General features: G+C 40.4%; 2 protein-coding genes across 3 annotated transcripts; one reads left to right on the top strand and one right to left on the bottom strand.

Moving 5' to 3' along the window:
- Positions 1-787: 787 nt before the first annotated feature.
- LOC124473807 (mitoregulin-like) lies at positions 788-1,674 on the bottom strand. Of its 2 annotated transcripts, none has more exons than XR_006956739.1 (2): positions 1,282-1,674; positions 788-1,019 (listed from the first exon to the last, which is right to left on the bottom strand). XR_006956739.1 is itself a non-coding variant. In XM_047029491.1 (2 exons), the coding sequence occupies exon 1, from the start codon at positions 1,487-1,489 to the stop codon at positions 1,319-1,321; it is 171 nt and encodes a 56-aa protein (XP_046885447.1). In that variant the 5' UTR covers positions 1,490-1,626; the 3' UTR covers positions 788-1,019; positions 1,314-1,318. The 2 variants fall into 2 exon arrangements, 1 of the variants encoding a protein (XP_046885447.1); XM_047029491.1 differs by having other exon boundaries at positions 1,314-1,626.
- Positions 1,675-2,229: 555 nt separating this feature from the next.
- LOC124473729 (tau-tubulin kinase 1-like) lies at positions 2,230-20,185 on the top strand. Its single transcript, XM_047029379.1, has 16 exons — positions 2,230-2,355; positions 5,853-6,011; positions 6,166-6,313; positions 6,491-6,564; positions 6,667-6,807; positions 7,067-7,171; positions 7,947-8,012; positions 8,281-8,373; positions 9,191-9,316; positions 9,563-9,714; positions 10,223-10,424; positions 10,779-10,954; positions 11,172-11,682; positions 12,866-13,149; positions 17,785-19,674; positions 19,762-20,185. The coding sequence occupies exons 2-16, from the start codon at positions 5,904-5,906 to the stop codon at positions 20,183-20,185; spliced, it is 4,500 nt and encodes a 1,499-aa protein (XP_046885335.1). The 5' UTR covers positions 2,230-2,355; positions 5,853-5,903.
- The last annotated feature ends 2,663 nt before the right edge of the window (positions 20,186-22,848 follow it).

The following is a 22,848-nucleotide window of genomic DNA, read 5'->3' as shown; positions in this document are numbered from 1 at the left end:
AGATTGATGAACCGTATCGTCACATTACTGTGGAGCTTTTAAATCGGTTAATTTCCTGCTACATGTCAGGCTCAAACAATATTTAAAGGGTTTAAAAGAGATCGGCAATTCATTACATATTTATTATTCTGTAATTATTATTATATAATTAATTAATTATGAGATTACATATGGTTATACAGATATAGAACAATGAGCGAAAAATGCTTCCAAAATAGAGGAAAAGGATCTTAGAAATCTTTCCAATTTATTAACTTGTCATTAACACTGCAATATTTGGCATAGAAAAAGAATAGTTTATACCCTAGGTCCCAAACGTCTGAGACCACTTGTCAGATAGGCCTACTTCTGTTTGGCATTTGATGTAGGGCAAAATAGGACCCAACTAGACATGTTTCAATTCACGTTGATCTATATTAAAAGTACTAGTTGTAAGGCCTTAACATAAATAATTCACTATTTTAGAAAGAAAATGTTGGATATATTTTAAGTAGTATGTTGGATGAGTGTGTTAGGGGCAACTGGCCCCCTTAAAATCTACACTTTTGAATCTGGGGTAACTAGCTTCCCTGTTACCCCCAGTAGGGTTATAGTAATTCATGAAATAGCAAAAAATATATCATTAATAGCCAGTTAATTACCTTTTGGTTTATTTCCCTTCACATAATTGTTACCCACTCAATTCCCCCATTACATTTTCATGTGGTCTCAGACGTTTGGACCCCACTGTGTGTCATCAGAATCATATATAAGGCTCTTGAGAGAAAAATGCTTTAAAAAAAAGAGGTATGTTTTGTTTTGTTTTATTTGACAAGATGAATGGCAATGTGGACTGACATGGGTGAAGTCAAGTATAAAATGGTGACAGAATTCAATCCTCCTCAAATGGGTGGAAGTGTCCGTGGTCAGTGTGCAGCACACATAGATGAAAGTGTTCATCAAGTTTGTCTCAGGAAATGCTGTCAGCTGCTAACCAATTTACAGCTTTGCTTCATAGCTAAAACGAGGTTTCTGGTGACCTGGAAAACAAAACATGAACACACACTGTAAAAACTTATGTAAGCCCTAAGAAAAAAATATATAAGATACAGATCCGTCCGACTGTATTCTATGAGCGTACAGTATAAATGGCGTAGTCGCCTTAGAGTCCGCAACTTTGATCACTCATCTTACCTGGGATCGTCCTAAACATTCTCATACAGCTACATATTGCCTAGTTTCATATTTTACCTAGAGAACAATGACGAGCAATGAACTGTTGACACTGAACAGCACACATACATTTAACACAATTAATCAAGCAGTTGACTGACTGAAGTTACGCCAAGTCCAACTTCTTCTGTGTCTCAGATAGCTTGTCCTGTAGTCTTTTCTTTCTCCAGTCCAAAAACTTCCTTCTCATTCGGTTGGCCTGCCATCCAGTAATAAACCCCATGGCAAAGGAAATTGCAATTGCAATCTGCAGTGTCCTCTCCGATATGTCAGCCATGTTCACCTCTGTGTGTGGCTGATGATATCCTATTTGTATTAGTTCATCTAAAACATGTGTTGTCCACCGGTCTTTGTCGCCCTGCAGTTACGCAACCTCGTCCCCCTGTTATCCTAATGTACTTACTTCCGAAGAACGTCGTTAGTCTCAAGAGTGGTCAAATGGAGGGTTATTTCTGCAACAGTGCCCCCTTTCGCTCAAAGTAAAGTAGGCTACAGGCCCGGCTTTTACGAATCCAATAGGTTCAGAATTTCAATCAAGTTCAGGTTCAGGGGACAACATAAATGTATGTCTTATAGCCTACATAAAATGCATTGGACTAACATGTCACAAACAATAAAATAGTCTAGGTTTATGTGGTGAGTCTCACTAGATGCACTCTATGTAACAATAACGATCGTATGTAAACGAAACGGATTGCCTGGACAAGCAAAAAGTTGTATGTTGTAGGCTACACTGACATTATTTATTGCTTTTAGGCCGGGTGTCTGGTTCTCAATTTGATAAAGACTTGCAAAGTAGTTCCATTCAGTCAGCCTCTTGTGCACGTGATGCACAAATTACACTCAAAACAGCAAAACAATGACACTGTCAAAAATTGTATTCTCTTTCTGCATGGTCATTGATATACAGGCACCACACCATTTGCGTCACTCACGTAGGTACGCAAGCACCCAGTCACGCAGGACCGCGATGCATTTTGGGAGTATCCGTATGATGCTGAATCAGAATGCAGGCGGATAACGGGGAGGATGGAGAATGGTGCAACGACACTCGACAAGAAATGCCACGGTCTCTCAAAAGGATTGATGCACCTCTCAAAGGCCTCCGACACTTGAGATCCAACAACAACGCAAACAGAACAGGTGTGAATTACAACTCCACTTGATATTAGCATCAGTTCATAATACGGCCAACTTTATGCAATATTCACGAATGATGGTAAAAATAGCCTAGTATAACTTGAAGAAGCAGACGCCCCTGCTATGCTCTTTATTGACATGATAGGACAATATTTGGAATGGACATGGTTATTAATATCTAATCACGACAGTAGAATAGCATGTCATGATAGTTTACATCATGACTACTGGTGGTATCCCATACAGGAATGATTAAAATGTAAAACTAAATTATTGTGCCGATTAACGTCAGTACTGCTCAAGTGTAGTGCTTGTAACCTTATAGGAGCATCATTCTGCATTGACTTGTATGAACGAAAAGGACACTACCCAATATGCCACACGCGCCCTTCCCATGCAGTGGAATGTTTCCTTGTTAATTCGATTGTTAAACCCCAATAGCCTGTGTATAGTATATAGGATATCAATTCACCTGTCCATTACACAATTTTACCGATCAGAAGGCATGTTAAAGATTAATCTCCCGTCAGCGCAGTGCCCTGTGCGTTTTTGTAGCTGGGAGTGTGCTCATGTTCAGGGGATGCTGAAACTGCAGTGCGGAGAAAATGCAAGATAGGAGGAGAATGAGCGCTTGCACAGAGACCAGTTAAAGTTGCGATGAGATTAAATACAGAAGGCCAGCCTATTCTCTATTTTGACCATTCTGATTTATAAAATATTTCAACAATTTAGAATAAAAGCCTACATTGCTTTAAACTCAGTTCGCCACATTGTTGCACCTGCTGAATGTCATAGTAGCCTACGTTAATGCGGTGATGGTTCACATGATCTCACTGAAAAGCTATAATTCAGTGCTTAAAATTAAGATACTACAACTAATACCTAGTGGAGATGCGAATGTTTACTTTACATGGTTGTGACAAGCATGAGTTTTTTTCTTCCCATTTCGCAATTGGTGACTTTACTTTCTAAGGTGTTGCACTTCTTAACGAGATACCTCATTACTCAGGATGTGATTCACAGACAAACGGAGAGGGAACTCATGTTATCTCCCAGGACAAAGTTTCACTGAATGTGTTCCACAATTTGTTGCTCTAAACTTTTCCTAATCCCAGTCACATGTTGCCTTGTTTTCTTTTTGTTTCTTGTTTTTTAGACACATTTAGTGGGCACCCTGTGGTGTTTAGACCGATTTGAGTTGCAAGCAACTGTCAGTGGACACAACCATGGTTGTCTTTCAGGACTTATTGCAAACCCCTTTTGTTTTGTTAGTTTATGGAGAAACCTTAGTTCCTTATTTGTCTTTAGTGACCATATGGGAGTTAGTTTAAAAAAACAAAAAATATTCAACACTTCATAGGATATGGGAAGTAAATTGAAAATAGGATTGAAAATTAGAGTTGCCTTTAAGACAATATTTTGAAATGATTTCCTGGTAGTACATTGATAATCTGCAGTCTCCATCCATGTTTTATATTGAAGAAAAAATCATGTTTTACCCACCTTGCTGTGTGTTGGTATTTCTGATGGTCTTGCAGGTGATACCTCGCAATCCTCAGACTAAAATTTAATGGCAAAATGTTTGCTCTTCATGGTTATATGGTCATATTCATGGAATCCAGTAATGGGGCTTGTCAGCAGTGATGCAGGGTGTCTTGGCAGCAGTGATGCAGGGTGTCTTGGCAGCAGTGATGCAGGGCGTCTTGGTAGCAGTGATGCAGGGTGTCTTGGCAGCAGTGATGCAGGGTGTCTTGGCAGCAGTGATGCAGGGTGTCTTGGCAGCAGTGATGCAGGGTGTCTTGGCAGCAGTGATGCAGGGCTTCTTGGTAGCAGTGATGCAGGGTGTCTTGGCAGCAGTGATGCAGGGTGTCTTGGCAGCAGTGATGCAGGGTGTCTTGGCAGCAGTGATGCAGGGTGTCTTGGCAGCAGTGATGCAGGGTGTCTTGGCAGCAGTGATGCAGGGTGTCTTGGCAGCAGTGATGCAGGGTGTCTTGGCAGCAGTGATGCAGGGTGTCTTGGCAGCAGTGATGCAGGGTGTCTTGGTAGCAGTGATGCAGGGTGTCTTGGCAGCAGTGATGCAGGGTGTCTTGGCAGCAGTGATGCAGGGTGTCTTGGCAGCAGTGATGCAGGGCGTCTTGGTAGCAGTGATGCAGGGTGTCTTGGCAGCAGTGATGCAGGGTGTCTTGGCAGCAGTGATGCAGGGTGTCTTGGCAGCAGTGATGCAGGGTGTCTTGGCAGCAGTGATGCAGGGTGTCTTGGCAGCAGTGATGCAGGGTGTCTTGGCAGCAGTGATGCAGAGTGTCTTGGCAGCAGTGATGCAGGGTGTCTTGGCAGCAGTGATGCAGGGTGTCTTGGCAGCAATGATGCAGGGCGTCTTGGTAGCAGTGATGCAGGGTGTCTTGGCAGCAGTGATGCAGGGTGTCTTGGCAGCAGTGATGCAGGGTGTCTTGGCAGCAGTGATGCAGGGCGTCTTGGTAGCAGTGATGCAGGGTGTCTTGGCAGCAGTGATGCAGGGTGTCTTGGTAGCAGTGATGCAGGGTGTCTTGGCAGCAGTGATGCAGGGTGTCTTGGCAGCAGTGATGCAGGGTGTCTTGGCAGGTGGGTATTGCCTATGCTGTGACTTTTTTCTTTCTTTCTTTTCTTCTTTTTATTTTATGTGAAATTGTCTTCTCAGTGTTGGGAATACTGTAAATCGCTTTTCTTGGAAGTGGAAAGGCCTATACGCCATACACCTGTACACACAAATACACAGGCTTTTGGCATCTAATGCAGGCTGTACATGTCAATTAACTTTTTTTAACCTGCCAATCACTTGGAGAATGGCTTGAATGGTGTTCAGTAACTTGAATGGAGTTATGAAAATCCATGTATGTACTTTTTAATAGTCTTTTTATTTATTTTGCCTTTTGCGGCTTAATGTATGGAGGCAATTGCAGTGAGAGAGATAGGAAAGCAGGGAGAGAGAGGGGAAAACATGCAGGACATGCGCTGAGGCCATAGTGATACACATGCTTAACCTTTGAGCATGATCACAAAGATCTTTGTGTATTTAAACAGGTTTTCTGTAAATTATCATAGATTGTGTTAAGATTAAATATGCCTGATGTCAGATGGATCGAACTATCACAATGTTGGTTTATTTGACCCATAAGCTGCTTATATTAATTAAATACACCTCAAGTTTCACAGAATATACTAAATGTGTTTGACCTTTGTTGTTTCAGTTCATTGTCATCAAACAAGGTGGGCCATAGATCAGCAAAATCTATATTAGTCTACATCTATATTAGTCTACATGTCTTATTATTAGTATAATAAGACATGGGAAGCATGCAGGGTACTTTGGCGGTAAGGAATTTATGAAATCAGGGACTATGCTATGAGCACAACTGAATATACAGTATCAGAAAACAGAACCGTAGACACACACAGACTATAACCTACAGTAACATGAGGTATTATATACAGGAACACCAGTGTCCATGTTTTCTTCCATTTAGATGAATAGCTGATTCAAGTTTGGAGCTGTTGCGCCTTCACTTGGCAGGCCAATGCAGTGTGTGGGGCCTGGTGTCCAAGCTGACGAGAACATGAACGGAGCAGGAGAGCAGGTGGATATCCTGCCCCCAAACTGCATGGTGAAGGACCGATGGAAAGTGGTGAGTGAGTTTGGCATCAAAGTGGGACTTTGGTAGATACATTCTGTAATGGAGTGGGTTTGTAACAGAACCACCAATGAGGTGCAAACAGCAAGAAAGTGTTTATCTTCTCTGTTTGTCAATCTCTTCATTTATCTCATTTTGACATAATCAGCTCAAGAAAATAGGAGGGGGAGGTTTTGGGGAGATATACGAGGCATTGGACCTGCTGACACGAGAGAATGTGGCCCTTAAGGTGGAATCAGCCCAGCAACCCAAACAGGTCCTCAAAATGGAAGTTGCTGTCCTGAAGAAACTGCAAGGTAAGAACAGCTAACTGGGAGAGGAGTTTAGTAAGGACACCATGAATCAATGATAAACAATATCCTGACCAAGAAGAAACAGGGAAGTGTAAAGTAAGCTATATCTATCTGTCACGGATGGAAGTCAACCATTAGAATAAAATACAACTTTCTTACCATTTTCTTGCATTCTCCTAGGTAAAAATCACGTTTGTAAATTTATTGGATGTGGGAGGAATGAGAAGTTCAACTATGTAGTCATGCAACTTCAGGTAATCCAAACTATTTGCGAAATAATAAATGAAACAATATATGTACAGAGTATGACATCATTCTAATTCCTCTCCCACCCTCCTTGTCTTCTCCTCTGACAGGGAAGGAACTTGGCTGACCTAAGACGTAGTCAGCCTCGTGGGACATTCACCATGAGCACTACGTTACGTCTGGGCAAGCAGATACTGGAATCCATAGAGGCCATCCACTCTGTAGGCTTCCTGCATAGAGACATTAAACCTGTGAGTGTTTCTCTCCATGCCTGCTTGCTGTTACTCTTGGGGCCTATACTGTGCAACACAAACACTCTCGATGTTTTCCACTTAATGTTGGTTTTAAATCAAGTAGCGTTTGTGACAACAATTATTTGGTCTCTTCGTTCCACTTAACACAATACACATAGCTAAAGAGTAAAACTTTTGAAACATGCAACAAAAGTCTACATTTAGGTATCTTTCTTTTAGGATAATTTACCTGGTTTTATCTGTAATATTTTCTCAGTCAAACTTTGCCATGGGTCGACTTCCCTCGACATACAGAAAGTGTTATATGTTAGACTTCGGGCTTGCACGCCAGTACACCAATACTTCAGGAGAGGTTCGACCGGTAGGTGACAATCGCAAACAAAGATTTCTAAGTTTGTCTTTAGCTGTATCTGTCAGACTTATTTGAACCTATAAAGATATGCCACATCATTTCCATTTTAATGCTCATTTCTGTTCATTACAAATTTGATTTGTTTCTGGAAATGTTCATGCTGCCACATGATAAACTGCATCTGTTCTCTTATATTTCTGTTTCTATTTTGCAGTCATGCTCTTCCTTTTTGACCCTTTCAGTTTGATGCACATACATGTGACTGCATACTTCCTGCATGCTTGTGGCCCTATCTGTCAGGTGCCTGAACACCACTGCAGATTCAGCTTCACAAAATATATGCAACTATATACATCCCACACCACATACAAACTGTACCTATGTGAATTATGTTTGGCTTTTTGTTTTTAATGGTTACTAAATTATAAAAAATAAAAAAGTTAAAGATGAATGCAAGAACTGAACGCAACATTATGGATTTTGATGTAGTTTGATATATTGTACCATTATTTTTATAACTTATATCTCTGATGCTCATGGGGCCTTGCAAACCTACACTGACCACAGAGCAAAATGTACTAAATATTCAGTACTAGCTCTTATCCTTTTCCCTTATTTGTGCAATGCCCTGCCTGAGATATATTTCCCCACCCATGTCAAATTTGATTTTACGTTTGTAGCATGTTTTACATTTCACTTAAATGTTTATTTAGATGGATTCTTTCCTAACGAAAATACAGGACAACTGTTTTGACATTATGCTAAAAATAGTTTTTTCTTGCAGCCTAGAAGTGTGGCTGGATTCCGAGGAACTGTTCGTTATGCATCAGTAAATGCACATAAAAACAAAGTAGGTGTAGTTTCATCGGATGTAATCCACACATTTTTATTAAATGTTACATGTAGGTATACACAGTAGCCTATAATGGATTTTTCATTTACTTGCAATAAGATCGTATTTTTATAAGTCTCAAATAAGTATCATGCACAAAGTTTCTGTAATGTCTGGTTGGTGCAAGCACATTTTCACGATTGAGGAAAAAGAAAGTAGGCTACTTCCTTCTGAACTGTATAAACATTTTTTTTAAATGTCCTTTAAAAAAATGTACTTTTTGCAGGAAATGGGACGGCATGATGATCTGTGGTCACTGTTTTACATGTTGGTAGAATTTGCAGTGGGTCAGTTACCATGGCGAAAAATCAAAGATAAGGTGAGCTCTCTTGTTTGTCTGTATGACTACTGTTTGACAGTTAAAGGGGTCATTGACTGATTTTTTATATATATAATAAATATATTTCACACTGTTCCTTAAGGTCTCCGAATAGGGTATGTAACATTGGTTGGGCTGAAAATGGCCCGGGTGCTGTTCTATGTGCCCTAATGCAACCCTGTGAAATAGCTCTAGAATGAAATGAGAGGTTCTCTCCCTTTTATGGTATGCTCATGAATATTTAGATGAGCTGTGCGCTGATTGGTTGGTTTACAACAAGCGAAGCTGCGGAGCAAAGACACAATATAGCCAAACATGCATCGTGAATTGTAGATTTATATGACAACACAGGTTATTTATTAAAATTAAACACAGTCAGAAAAATGAAATCATGTTAGCCCCATTGCCAATAAACTAAATTATCACACATTCTACCTATGCTAGATACAGGATACGTTAGCATTGCTAATAACTGTAAGCGACAAAATCATACTTACAGCTTGCGGTTGAGATGAGTATACGGTCGGATGTGTATGTCAATTTTGGGGCGTGACAAAGACCAGAGCCAAAAAAGGTGGAGCCACCGATCTGTTGTTTATTCGGTGGCTTTTTGGAAATCACATGTTTTACAGCGGCATTTTCAAATTGTGAGATTTGCATAGGAAAGAGGTGTTTGAGGTTCACTGTCTGTCCATTTTACCCACCAAACTGTCGTTATTCAACTATGACAAGATAAACTCTGTTTTGCAGTCAATGACCCCTTTAGGTGTTAAGGTCTATTCCCAGATACAAACCAGGCTATGTCATGTTTTGACAGGAACAAGTGGGCCAAATTAAGGAGCGTTACGACCACAGAATGCTGCTCAGACACATGCCTTCAGAGTTTTATTGCTTTCTTGAACATGTATCAGGCCTTGACTATTTAACCAAGCCAGATTACCAGGTACAGCCAACTTCTATTACAATGCACTCCTCTTGCAATTTTTAGTTTTTGACCATGACAGTGTGCCATAAAATTAAATTTGTAAACATTTGACTTAGTATATCAATTTAAAATGTTAACATAAGAAATAAACAAGTATTTGATTATCAGTTTTTGTTCATTGAAATCAATATTCTATGAATCAGAGGAGTATGAATTCTATTATCTGTGTTTTTGAAATCCTTCTATTCATGGTTCTCTATGCAGTTGCTCATGTCAGTGATTGAGAACAGTATGAAAGAGCGCAGTATCACAGAGAATGAGGCGTTTGACTGGGAGAAAGGGGGAACTGATGCAGGACTGGCAACTCCCCCTCAACAAAACACAACAGAGCGCCGTCAGAACGCCGCCATGGAGGGGTAAGATGTTGTTCAGTAACTTTGAGACATTCTGCCAACATCCCCATTAGGCAAGCCAGCAGGGGCCACATTCAAATGAATCAGAACTAAGATTGCTTTATGATCATTTATTACTCGGAAATGTACCTTATTTATTCAGTACTTTCCATGTAGTTTGTTGCTGTCAACAAATGAATGAATGTACTAACCTTAAGTTACCTATGCTCAAACCCCAACCCTGTGTAGCACACAGTCATTTGAATATCTACTATTCTCACCTTGTTTTAAGGGTCAGATATCAGGACCTTTACTGTACAACACATTCTTTAACCATTACACATCTTCAATCTATTCAATTACGTAATAAATTTAACTTTGTGAAGCCTTGTTGTGTTTGCTCATCAGAGGCAAAACAGAAGAATATATGAAACATCTTTAGGGCTATTGATCCATTTTACGATCCGCCCATTATACAGGAAGGTATAATCCATGTACTGCCCTTGTCAGTTAATACATTTATTTTTCTCAGCGTGTTGAATGTATGTCCTGTTCCTGGTGAGATGCCAAGAGACTCCACTGGCGATGTACTGCAGGATGAGCACCTGAGCAACCAAGAAAATGCTCCACCTGTTCCCAGTAGGTCCCGAGATGGGACCCGGGTTCAGGCAGAGGGCGAGGCCTGGGAGGATACAGACTTCAACCGCAACAAACTCAGGATCAGCATCAGCAAGGTAAAGTAAAGGGATTGGCTCTAACATTGCCATTGGCTACATGTTGTATGCCTGTTCATCATTAGTTTTTGCTTTAATGTAAGTTTATGTATACGGTAGAAAAACAAAAGAATGTTGAGCGTATTAATGTCCCTATTTACTGTCTAACTGTCAAACGTGTTCATATAGTCTATAGATGGTTTATTTATTTGGTGGAGAAGAAGTTGACTTTTTTCTTAAAAGTTCTCAATATACCTATTTGTTTCTTCATCATCTTTATCAACGTCCAATGCTTTTTGGATCATAAATTACATTTCAAATGATTAAGTAAAAAAATTGTTCTGGGGGGGGGGTTGGAACCATTTGGTTCCCCAGACACAGTTGACTGCCGAGGAGGAGCCAGCCAAGGCAGCGTGTCATGTATCCCCAGTAGGAGACCCACCAGACTCTCCCGGAGCTCAGGCCCGTGTCCTCATGTACCGAAGGGTCAACAGCCCGGAATCCGACCGCTTATCTGCTGCTGATGGAAGGCCAGATGTCTATGACAGGCGGTGGGAGAATACAACAAGAACATTTGACATTTGACAAATATATAAAATTTGCATTGTAAATGTGTTCTTGTTGAGATACTTTGTGTTACATTTACGACATGGCCTACAATATGACGCGCGTCCAGTAAACCATTTGGACGTTGCAAGCTTAATCTGACACGAATTCCGCAGTTGTTAAATACATCAATTCAGTTCCGTTTATTTGTATTAACTATAGGTCCCGGATGGACATCCTGGGGTCCCCATCCCGCCATGTGTACTCCTCCCAGCCGGCCCAGATGCTGTCCCTCGATGCAGGGGGAGGTAACAGGCAGGCAGACGGTAGGCAGGAGGTCTCCGCCGCTTCCGCGGGTGATCCCGAGGCCTGCAGCAACGCCTTCATTCGTTCTGTGCCTCTGGCTGAGGAGGAGGACTTTGACAGCAAGGAGTGGGTGATGATCGACAAGGAGACGGAGCTGAGGGACTTCCACCCTGGGGCGGAGCCCACCACCTCGGGCACCACAGACGAGGAACCGGAGGAGCTGCGCCCTCTGGAGGAGCAGGATGAGCGCAGGCGGTTACGGGGAAGTGCCGGAGCAGGGGAGGTGGTGGTGCGGCCTAAGACACACGCAGACCGCGGGGCTTCTAGAGGCACTGGGGCACTACACGAGGAGAGTGAATCAGTGCGAAGGCAACAAGAGAATCGGGCCCAGAGACGGGAGTCAGAACCTTTTAGACCCCATGGGCAGGTAAGATCACATTAAAATGTTTTAACTAATATCCAGGGGTAGTGATGATTGGACTTGAAGTCAACCCCTTTCTAAATCCTTTTTTACTGTCTTACTGTATCAAAAGAGAGATCAATAGATTAATTCCCGTAAAAATGCTCATTTAAATATCTGATTCTGACCACAGGATTATAGTATCTCTGTGAAGTAGACACGTGACATTCCTAAAATACATGGAGAATGTCCCTGAAAATCAGTTGTGAAAAGGTTGAGAAATGTAACATGTAGATTGTGACGATTCTCAGGTTGTGCTCTACTGTGACATTCAATTTCAAGTGCTGAGAATCAATGGACATTAACAATTTCACTTACAAATCTGTATTTTGTATGTATTTGAGTCCAGGAGTGTCAGTGTTCAGTGACAGTACATATTTGCCTTCCTATGCCTCCTAGTAAACCCACTTAAAAAGCATTGAGAAGCATGCTGTAAATACACAGTACTTCACCTGTATAATAATTATCATACTGTACTTGACATGTGTAATCACATAATTTCAACCGATATAACAACCCCACCCATATCATTCCACTCATCTATCCACTCATTTATCTAATTATTATGACATGAATTCATCCAACTACCGACTTCAGTTCATCCAACAAAGCACAATTTTCAGATCATACAACTTTCATTCATTTGTCTTGTTGGCGTTTTCATTTTAAACAGTCCATGGTCAACTTCATCAATATGGTAATCATGTTCTATCATGGGTCTGAAAGGTTCCATCATTGAGCACTATTTGAGCAAATATTGACTGTGGCTTCTTTCGTTTGCTGAGGTTAGTCAAATTGAGCATCTAGTTATGCAAAGAGGTTTAGATCTCAATTCCACCTTAAAAACAATTAGTAATGTGTCTCTCGTCTCTCTCCGCTCAAAATCACGATTGCCTTGGAGTTTCCTTACTACAACCAATTTAACTTTCCCTCAGAGAAATATTTTTCATATTGCACAGGAAAATATCTCCTATCCCCTAAAAGACTGAGAAATAGGTCCATATTTCTGCTATGTGTGTACAGGGAGGGGAAAGGGCGGCTGCGAGATGCATACAAAAACATTTAAATGCGCTAGAATATATTTTTTTAAGCAAGAGTCATGGCCCCCCGCCTGATCCCTTTCTCCTCCAATTTTATTGGTCTTTTTCAGTTGGAGGAGGACAGGCCCCACCCCCACCACCACCACCACCAACACCAACACTCTTACCCGAGGCCCAACCAATTGCGGAGATTGGCGTCGTATGTGTTCTCCTCCTCGACACTGGAGACGGAGCAGTATCCCCACGGCAGCGCTGAGGCCGGTGCTTTGATCCAGCGCAGCCGCTCAGCAGAGAGCAGCCCCGCCCGTCTACCCTCGCGCCGCCATATGCCCCTGTTGCCCGGCATCTCCCGTGTCCAGATCCAACAGATGCTAGCCAAACTCATGAATAAGACGTGATCGAATAGACACATCTGGCTGCTGTTTCTCCCAAACGTCAACCTCCTCTATTCCCTTCACAAACCCTCACCCCTGGCTTTAACTAAAGGGTAACTAAAGGGAATGATACAAAGGAAAACGTATATTTGGCTTTCTGTTGCAATAAACCTGAGCCGTCACCTTGTCCCGAAGAGCCAACGGGCCCGGGATTGTTAGATTGGGTTTCACCCTCTTCTCCAGGGAAGCACCTCAAGTCACCTGATACCCAAAGCTCTAAGCACCTAAAATGGCTGACACCATGTCATATGACTCACTGGCTTCTGTGGATTTAGAGGGAGAGAGACAAAGCACGACCGTTTGACAGAGAGTGAATGAACAATCCTAATATAAAGGTCTGAACTGGAAGAGACTCTATACTCAACACTGTACACTTTTTAAATTACATTTTTTTAAATGTGTGTAGCTGCGTGAGCCGTAGATGTAGGATGTGATTACATGCTTTGTCTAAATCTACTCTGGCATTCCTATACCTGCAGATGCTTTACTTTGCTTCAGGAATAGTGTATGTGAGTGACAGTGTTTGTACCTGTGAGTGAGTGTACAGTATGTGTTGTGTGTGGATGAAAGGCAGATTTTTTCTTGGTTTCACTATTGCCATGTCAAACTCTAAAACTGCCCACCATAACCACCATTAACACACAATCTCTGCTATCACTGTCCTCAATCCCATGTTATTTTTTGAATGTAAATCATTTTTCTTCAATAGAAAATGAAAAGCTGACCAAGGCAAAATTCGACTTTTTAGCTCACGTGTTTACTTGACATGTAACCTTTGTAATGGGAGTTCTAAGACTTAGATGATCAAGAAATATGTTTATTGTCCATCTGACACTACTTGAACCATAATACAACACAATACATTTCATTTGAAGCACCTTTCCCATATTTTAGGCCGCCATACAAAAATGAAGTAAGACAGTCAAATGAAACCTCTATTTAAGACATGTTTAAGGAATGTGTTTTGAATCTGAGTTGCGAAAAGAAGGCAGAGAGTTAGGATTGCACCCAAGGTTTCTTTCCCCACATGAGTCAGAAACAGCCTGTTGTCAGAGTGGCAGAAACCGTCCATCGGGACTACTGTATGTGAGGACAAGTCCTTTGAAGGTGAAGTGGAATTTGGTATGGAGCCAAGAGGGATGCATAGTGGGGGCGGGGTGCTTGCATGTTTAGATTGACGCGCTACAAGCCTTGTGGTACATCTGAGAACTGTAGTAGCAGTTGGAAATATCCTGACCCTAACACCTCACACAATACCTAAATCTTGTATATTATATGTACTGTATATCAGTTTTATCTACAGAGTCAGACATGGTTGGTCTGGGTATGACATTGTGGTCAAAGAAGGCAGGCCAGAGAAGAGGGTGGTGTTCAGAAGGAGGCAGACAGTTTCTGCACTGGGTAGCAGCCATCTACAGATTGGACAAGGTTACAAACCAGGGGTATAGGTTTCATTATACATGGCGAATCTGTCCACCCCACTTTTTATTGAGAATATTATATTTAACGGCTGCATCATCAGTTATTGAAAAAGCTGTCCCACCCACATTTGAAAGCAAACCTACGCCCCTGTCCAAAAGATTCCATAGACTTCCTCACAGCAACTACCATGACATGGTTTTAGGGTTGTTAAATATGTTAGATTTTTCCCTGGATCTGAACTATTCTCTGAAGGTTAAACGTGAGGAACAACAAAGCTCAGATAGGTTGGGCTGACGTGGTAGTTGTACTTTATTTTTAGTTTAGTTTTCCAGATTTAATGAGGAAATAAAAGTAGAGTGAAGTCCCTTGTTAATAGATATACAGTACAGTGAAATTCCGGGAAAATTGTTTCCATTTATTGAAGGATAGCTTGAAATCACTTTCAAAATACATGTACTGTTGCTCTTAAACAATGTATTGATTAGCAAACATGTTTGTGATGTGAACACAATTTACATATTTATTCAGATTTATGCAAACTCACATTTTTGTTACCTGGTGACAAAACGTACCACATTAAATCCTATGCATTTACTTAGTTTGTATCAAATTATGATCTTTTGAGTTTATATTAAGAGATTACTATTATGAATGCTACTTGGACATTATTAATGTGCCACATAGCTGGAGATGATAGAAATGTCAGTAGTCAGTCGATTAATAGGCTATTATTGTGAATTAAGGCTGTTTTATCTTAGCCTGCTTAATGTTCATCAGCTAGTCAAAGAATAATCACTATATTTGAAGGGTCTTACTTTCATGATATACAGTACATATCTTAATATTACCAGCAATAATCATTTATTAATCTGTGATTTTTCACTCACAGTTTTCCCTTGAACCTTTATGGCCCTGTTTACCGAGTACAATTAGAAAGAACCCCCATCAGTGCACTGTCATCAAAAATAATTTAGCTAATAACTTTGTCATAAAAGATAACATAAATGGCCGGGTTTCCCAGATTCGTTAAGAAGCTCTTAACGCAAAGAGCTTCTTAAGAGCGTTTTAAGAGCGTTCTAGAGCGCTCTTCGAACGCTCTTAAGAAGCTCTTAGCGTTAAGAGCTTCTTAACGAATCTGGAAACCCGGCCAATGTGTGTTCAGTACCCGTATTTGCTGTTATTCTGGTATTACATTGGCAGCATTGAAAGATAATACATCTTTAATATTTATTTATTGAATATAGATATAAATATATATTTTTAGGGTGATCTCTCATCTGTTAAATTGGAATTGAAAGGTTCTCCTGAATCATGATTTAAATATGTTCTTACAGGATTGTTACTCAATATTCTCTTTGGAATCTACTAAACTATAATTTATTTAGGTATAGTCATGTTACCTTGGTGATAACTAGGGTTACTTTATCAATTTTTGCCTCTCATAAATCCAACACATTGGACATTAGTTAGGTAACAACTTCTTCTACATTGCTGGCTGTTTCTGTAACCCAACATTTTGATGTGCATGCACATCACATGCAAATGAAGAAATACAAATCACAATTGTTTGTGAAAACTGTTATATCTAAGTTCAACAAAATATATTTGTTTCGATCATATTTATGATGAAATAATGTAAAAATATTGTTACGTAACCCACGTTTTACTTCTCGGCAAACACTAGTTCATTCAAAAAGAACATATGAAATGTCTTTTTTAACACTCAAAAACATTTGTGCTTCAACTTTGACAACCATGATTCTTCATGTGTCATATTTCTGAAAAGAAAGGTAGTGAGATATATTGTTCCCATCTGTGAGATTTACACAAGGAATGCTTGACAAGTTAGTATCATCAATATTGGACATAGAGTACTTTAGATATTGAACATTGAACACCCATCTTGTTGCCACCATGGACCACTGCTCCATTCTTTGCACCAGCTCCAAATGCTATTGTAAGTCATGCAAAGAGCCATGTACCTGGAGTAATGATATGGCATTTGAAGTGGTTAAACTGTAATAGTACAATTGCAATATTGATAAACATTTATTGACTGGAACATCAGTCTTTTGTTTTCCTACATTGATTGTTAAAATGGTTCAAATACATTTTCTGGTGCAGGACAATGAGCATATGCTTGAAAACCTGTAATAGCCCTAATAGAGGACATTTTTGTGGAGTTCATTTGTCTGCACCAGCAAAATAGTCTGTCATTTTATTATTTTCTGGGTGGCTGGTTGGTTATAAGTCATCAGTCAAGCTTACCATTAAGGCACCCAAGTGTCCAACACAGTGAATGTATTGGCCCCAAGTTGTATACAATTCCAGGTTAAGCGCTTTATAATTTCAGTTTTGGCAATTAAAAAAAGAGATGAAGCCACTATGACATTAGTATTTCTTGCATTCACCATTATTTTGTATTCATGGTTCTGTGTGGATGGCCACACAATTTATGGTGGCATGTCTGTATAATGATTCCTGCAGAGAAAGAGATAAATGAAAGATACTGAACACTGTTAAGAGTGGAGCAGTTAATAGTTGAGCAAGTTCTTGTCTTGCAATATCTTGGTCAGAGTTCAAAGTAATTTTTGAAGGTAATTGTTGAAAGACTGAGTAATAGTTAACAAGGCTTGGTGAATGAAAAAAGTTTAATGATTCCTTGTACCAACAGGAATGAAACCTGCCCTGACCCTCTAGTACAAAGAATGAGTGGGGGTTGAATGTGGGTGAATGTGAAATATATCCATAGCAAACTTTCACACTTTCAATCAAAATCTCAAAAGGAAACACATTGGCAATAACTGAATAGTTTACCTGGCATTAAATTGTCTTTAAAGTCTTTGTTTTCAAATGTACATTTTGGATAGGCTAGGTCAACATTTCAATCATTGTCAGCTTCCAGTGTTATACTGTACTATGAATCTGCCTTTAAGCTGTAAATACATCTGGCAAAGCACTGTATACAAGGCCAAACTTATTACTACATTTTGGTTGAGTTTAAAACAAAAAAAGAACATTTGTTACCGTGCTATGGATTTGTGTGCCTTTTATATCCATTCATGTAAACTTCACTTGACAATCCTCTGGACTTGCATACAACCAAAACACAATTAAACAATTAGCAAAGGTTTCGTCTGTATCGTCAATTAGATAAACAAGATACCAAATAGAAAAGTATTACTCCTGACACTGGTTACCGTGGAAGAGAGAATTACCAAACGGAAATCTTTTTTGTGCCATGTCTTTCAGGTATCCAGTACTCCAGTACTACACCAGTGTAGCAGTTTGGAGGATGACCAGAGTGAAGAGAAGTACAAACTCAATGTCCATACAAAAGGCTGCTCACGAGAATTAGTTTGCCTGTCCACCATGCCCAATGCCACTCCTCAGCCTCTCCAAAAGCCCTTGAAACCCAATCTTGACGTCCAGACAGAGGAAGTGGACACCCCAAGAACTGGAGCACAGTCAAGTAGGGAAGATAGCCCCAAGAGCAACGAAGGCAGCCAAGAAGGGGATGATGATGAAGGGGCTCCTTCCACCCTTCTAGCTGACATGTCCCCACAGGGTGCCCAGGGTCGGGTCTCTGCCAGTGAGCCAGACCTTGAGCTGGAGGAGGGCTCCAAAACCCTGGTGCTCTTCTCCCCTGGTGACATTAGGAGATCTTTGGTTGTAATGGGGGAGGGGAATTTGCCTCTGGACATGGATCAGGGCACACTGGTGGCCGTCACACCTCAGTTTGACAGAGTCCAGGTGTTAGGAAGCCTGCTAGATGTCTTGGAGCCTGTGAATTTGTCTTCATTGCTCAAATCTGAACCCAAACCTTTGACATCCCTTGCCAAAGTAGCCGCTGTGGCTGCGAGCAACTCCTGCCCTCTCACCAAAGTGGAACGTACCTTCATTCACATTGCAGAAACCACCCACCAAAATGTAATGTGCTCTTCGGGTGCCCTGCAGACCAAACAGCTTCTGCCGCAAGTCACTGGGGAGCCATCTGCAGAGCAGAAGGACATCTCAAAAAGAGAAAAGAAAAACAGTAGGGAGAACTGGTCAAATGAAGCAATTTCTGAAAGGGATGATGAAAAGAAAAGGAACCATGAATCGGAATGGGCTGATCGTCCAATCAATGAAAAGGATAAAGCATCTGAAGGCAAGGTGGGAGACGAAAACAATAGATCTGACGAAGTCATACCAGGGAGCGACAACGAGGGGGGGAGAGAGATTAAGTCTGAGGTGTATGTTGCAGAGAGAGAAGCCATGAATGCTTCAGTTAGTGAAAAGTTGGCTTTGGTTGAAAACCTTATGGTAAAAGAGTCTGAGGATGCCAGTTTAGCTAAAGAAATAGAGGGGGCAATCCAAATCTACGAGTCTAGCACAGAAGATATAGGGGCAATCCAAGAAACCCAGAATGTATCTCTCAGTTCCCCAGACAGTAAGTTCATGTCTCAACAACAGGGCAACAATATTGTGACGCCCCCTGAGATTGAGCTTGTCCAGGTGTCAGTGTCCAGAATACAAAGCAACTCCCAACTTGTCATGGAACAATTCCATCCAGCTTCTTCACAGGAAGAAACCAAGGGCTCTCATGAGCTGCATCAGGAAATTGGCCCTAGTGATCAATTGGCAGAGGTATCAAACACACAGACCGGCCATCATAAAAGCAGTCGAATCCCCATCCCTGTGCTTCTATCTGAGGAGGATGCTGGCTCGGAGCAATCCCAGTCACTCAGTGAGCCCAGAAAACGGCTGAGGCCAAAGCGACCCCATCTTGCTCGTCTAGTGATGGAGAGGAGGCAGCTGAGGCTGGCTTCGGGGGCCTCATCCTCTGCCTCCTCAGGGGACAATGTTTGTAGAGCCTCAAGAAGCCCATCTGTTACTGCTTCAGAAGAGGACACCCCCAATTCGGATGACTCGCTTGCCAGGAAGGTCAGAGGCAAAAAGGAAGCAGGATATCAACAAAGTAAGATACCTCGTCCCATCAAATCAGCAAAGGGATCCTCTGTCATATCACCTCCACTGTTACCTACTGGTTCCGGTGTCCAGAAGTCTTTACCTATACAAAGGTTGGTGAAAAAGATTGACTAATTTAGCAACACAAACAAGTAAACAAGGACTTTTACTGACCAGCATGTTGTGTCTCTATGTTTCAGATTCCAGACCTGCAAAAAGGGAAGCATGAAAATGAATTTAAGGTCCCAAATGCTCCAATCCAAATCCACCATATCTCACAGCTTTCCTATAACTGGACACCAAGGCTGGGTTCCCCAGCCCCCATCCACATGCTCCTCCCCACGTAGCCTCAGCACCTCCCCACGCAGTTACTCCACCTCCCGGACGGACAGCCCCTCTCCCCAGCGCCAGCGTAGGGGCACTGCAGTCACAGAGGTCCACAGGCAGCTCATTTCTTTCCGGGTACAAAATGCTGCACCACTTAAAGCTAGAGCTCCTTTCCCTGAGGACTCCACTGCTGCCACGGCCATTGCCAATAGGCTTGGGAGACGGGGTAAAACCTACCCATTGTTAACACCCACTAAAGGGAAACCAGATGCTACGGAGAGCAAGACCACAAGATAATACTTTAAAAAAATTAGGAACGTTTTAACTTTCCATCTTCCAAATGCACTTCATAAATTACTTAAAGTCAGTAAGCCTAGACCTTAAAAGTGTCAGAGGAATGCAGATGTATGTTTGCCATATTAATCAATGACAAATAAAATTTCCTGCAAAAAAGCAGTACCACATAAACAGCTGACCCTCAACATCACACTTAGGATTCACAGAGGGCCCCCAGAACTTTCTTGGATAGCTGCAGTTTGGTTATGAGAAAGGACTGCACACTTTACACTTTACTGTATGCCTTAACAATACAAGGTTCCATTCTCCTCCCATAATATAGGCTTCCAGGTATGAAACAGCTTACTGCAAAACTGGGTTGCACCTAATTTAGATAGTCCCCATAGATTGTTTGTAGATGCATAAACTATTGAGGAATGTCACCTGTGACTCAACTGAAATGTATACATTTGTAAGGTCCTGGTGAGTTTATAAAGCATAACTATCATCCATTGAGCATCTATAAGCTATCAATAGACCCTCTCAACTATCCAAATAAAGGGTTCTCATCTCATTGCCTTTGCAATAACAAAGTGCTTATATAGTGTGTGTGACATGATGCACTGCTGACATGCGTTTTACTTCGTTGGGGTTTTATCTTTTAACAAAACACATTGCAAATGCCAAGTTCATAACTAAGAATTATCTTTGTTTCCCATTAACTGTTATAATTGATGCATCTACAGTGAAATTTGCTTCTAAAAACCATTTAAAAAAAACATTCTCCAAAACATTTTCAGCCAAAGGGGATATGCATTTACATAGCATTTCAGTTTCTCCTCATATGAATTAGTTTAAAGGCCAAGTTGTAGCTAGTTTAGCTAGTGTTTTTGCACGTAGTCTAAAAGAAGGATGCGATAGTATTGTACTGTATCCAAGTACTTTGGAATTCATGTAACTGAACATTTACTGAATTTTGTGCAAGATTCCAGATCCAAATTTGACACTAGCAAGATGACTAATCCTAACCACAGCTAACACAGATTATTCAAAGTGCCTATAGACACAACAGCAATCTTCTGCTACAATGCAAGTGCACCAAATGACAAAATAGTCACAAACTTGGCAGTACCCTTTATAACTGCTGTTCCTATGAATGTGTATAAGAACATATGCCTAGCTCTTGATGTAACCTGCTTTACATTTAGTAAAATGAAATGTGATTCTTTATTACTGTCTACTCACCACAACCTAGGCTCAACACTGGCTCAAATCGTTCCAAGATGTTAGTTATGTTATAAACATGTCTCTTAAGGTGCCCCGTTTTACAACTTATGAGTGATTGACACATTTGTGTGTGAACAAATTATGAAATTGAAATACACATTGGAAATTCTTAGTTTCATATGGTTCTGCATGTCTTGTCTACCTCGGAGGAATAATTGCACCATTACCTAAAAAGGTTTGATCCAAAGAATGGCTTCAAGCATCCATTACTTTTCAAGTCTTATTGAGAATTGTCTTACTTACGCATATAATTGTCTAATTTATGGTAGTACAAGGGTTTATCAGAAACAGTTTGACATCTTCTGACATGAACACTTTATGACATGTAATTATTAACCATATTGAGTTAAATGTTGTGTTTCTAGTTATACCTTTTTGTTGTAAAATATAACCAGATTATTTTGATCTAAAAAGAGAAAAGTTGCAACAATACTGGGTTTAGATTACTGGTCAAAATTAAATTACTATGATTCTGACTGCACAGTAATTTTACCTTTGAAGAAAGTAAACTTCCTCCCTAATTTTCTAAACTAACACTCGCATTTTCATTTTAACTTATATAATATGTTAACACTTTGCCACAAATGTTCCAGTGGTTCTACTTGAGTTACAGGTGAATTCAGAGTTTTCTGCATCTACACACTGTCCATGTTTACCTGTATTTGTAGACATTTACCCAGTCAACATGAACTCAGCATGAATGTTTCATTAAATAAACCATTATCATGTATAACTGCTTACGTGAAATACCTTTCTAAATGACTCAGTTTATCAATGAGTGTCAACAATAAATTGCTGCTCGTCTTTTTTGTTTATTATAAATTATTTTTGTATGATATTGACACGTTGTAGTATAACATATTATACTATCATAAAGAGACCCTTAACAAAATGTGTATAAATCAATTTCAAGAGTATATAAAGTACATTTAAGCTTCAGAGGTCAGAAGAGGCATGTCCTCTACATGCTTGACAAAAGTTTGTTATTGGAACAGTCTTGCATTCCCATTCCACTCAGTATAGGTAAGTTGAAAACGGGTCCAATTTGTTATTATTTCCATGGATTTGTGTTTAAAAAGGCTAACCCTAGACAACTACTGTACAAAGTTCCCTGCAGTGCATAAAAAGTTATGTAGTAACCCATTACTGATCTGAAGTTACATTACATAAAAAATGTATCTGTAACCGACAGTTTTGGAAGTCATAAATAGCATGTCATGGCAATTATACTGTCATTTTAATTTAGTTATACATATAAATGCAGGATTACATGAAAGTGTACATACATGATAACACAAATTGGTCATATTACTGAATGTGTTGAGGGGTGATTAATTTAATCCAGTTCTACTAATCTAGTGGTGGGTATCTTGATCCACCTAATCTAATCTGAATGT

The sequence above is a fragment of the Hypomesus transpacificus genome, chromosome 11, assembly GCF_021917145.1.
Source record: "Hypomesus transpacificus isolate Combined female chromosome 11, fHypTra1, whole genome shotgun sequence".
In the NCBI taxonomy this organism is placed as follows: Eukaryota; Metazoa; Chordata; class Actinopteri; order Osmeriformes; family Osmeridae; genus Hypomesus; species Hypomesus transpacificus.
Note: the sequence above shows the minus strand (reverse complement) of the source record. Positions and strands in the feature narration are given on the sequence as shown.

What these genes read in the sequence shown, in the direction of transcription:
- LOC124473807 (XM_047029491.1), bottom strand. Translation starts at nt 1,489, where the DNA reads ATGGCTGACATATCGGAGAGGACACTGCAGATTGCAATTGCAATTTCC.
- LOC124473729 (XM_047029379.1), top strand. Translation starts at nt 5,904, where the DNA reads ATGCAGTGTGTGGGGCCTGGTGTCCAAGCTGACGAGAACATGAACGGA. An exon ending in TGAAGGACCGATGGAAAGTG is followed by an intron (nt 6,012 to 6,165) that starts GTGAGTGAGTTT and finishes TGACATAATCAG; the next exon opens with CTCAAGAAAATAGGAGGGGG. An exon ending in CTTCAGGAGAGGTTCGACCG is followed by an intron (nt 7,172 to 7,946) that starts GTAGGTGACAAT and finishes TTTTTCTTGCAG; the next exon opens with CCTAGAAGTGTGGCTGGATT.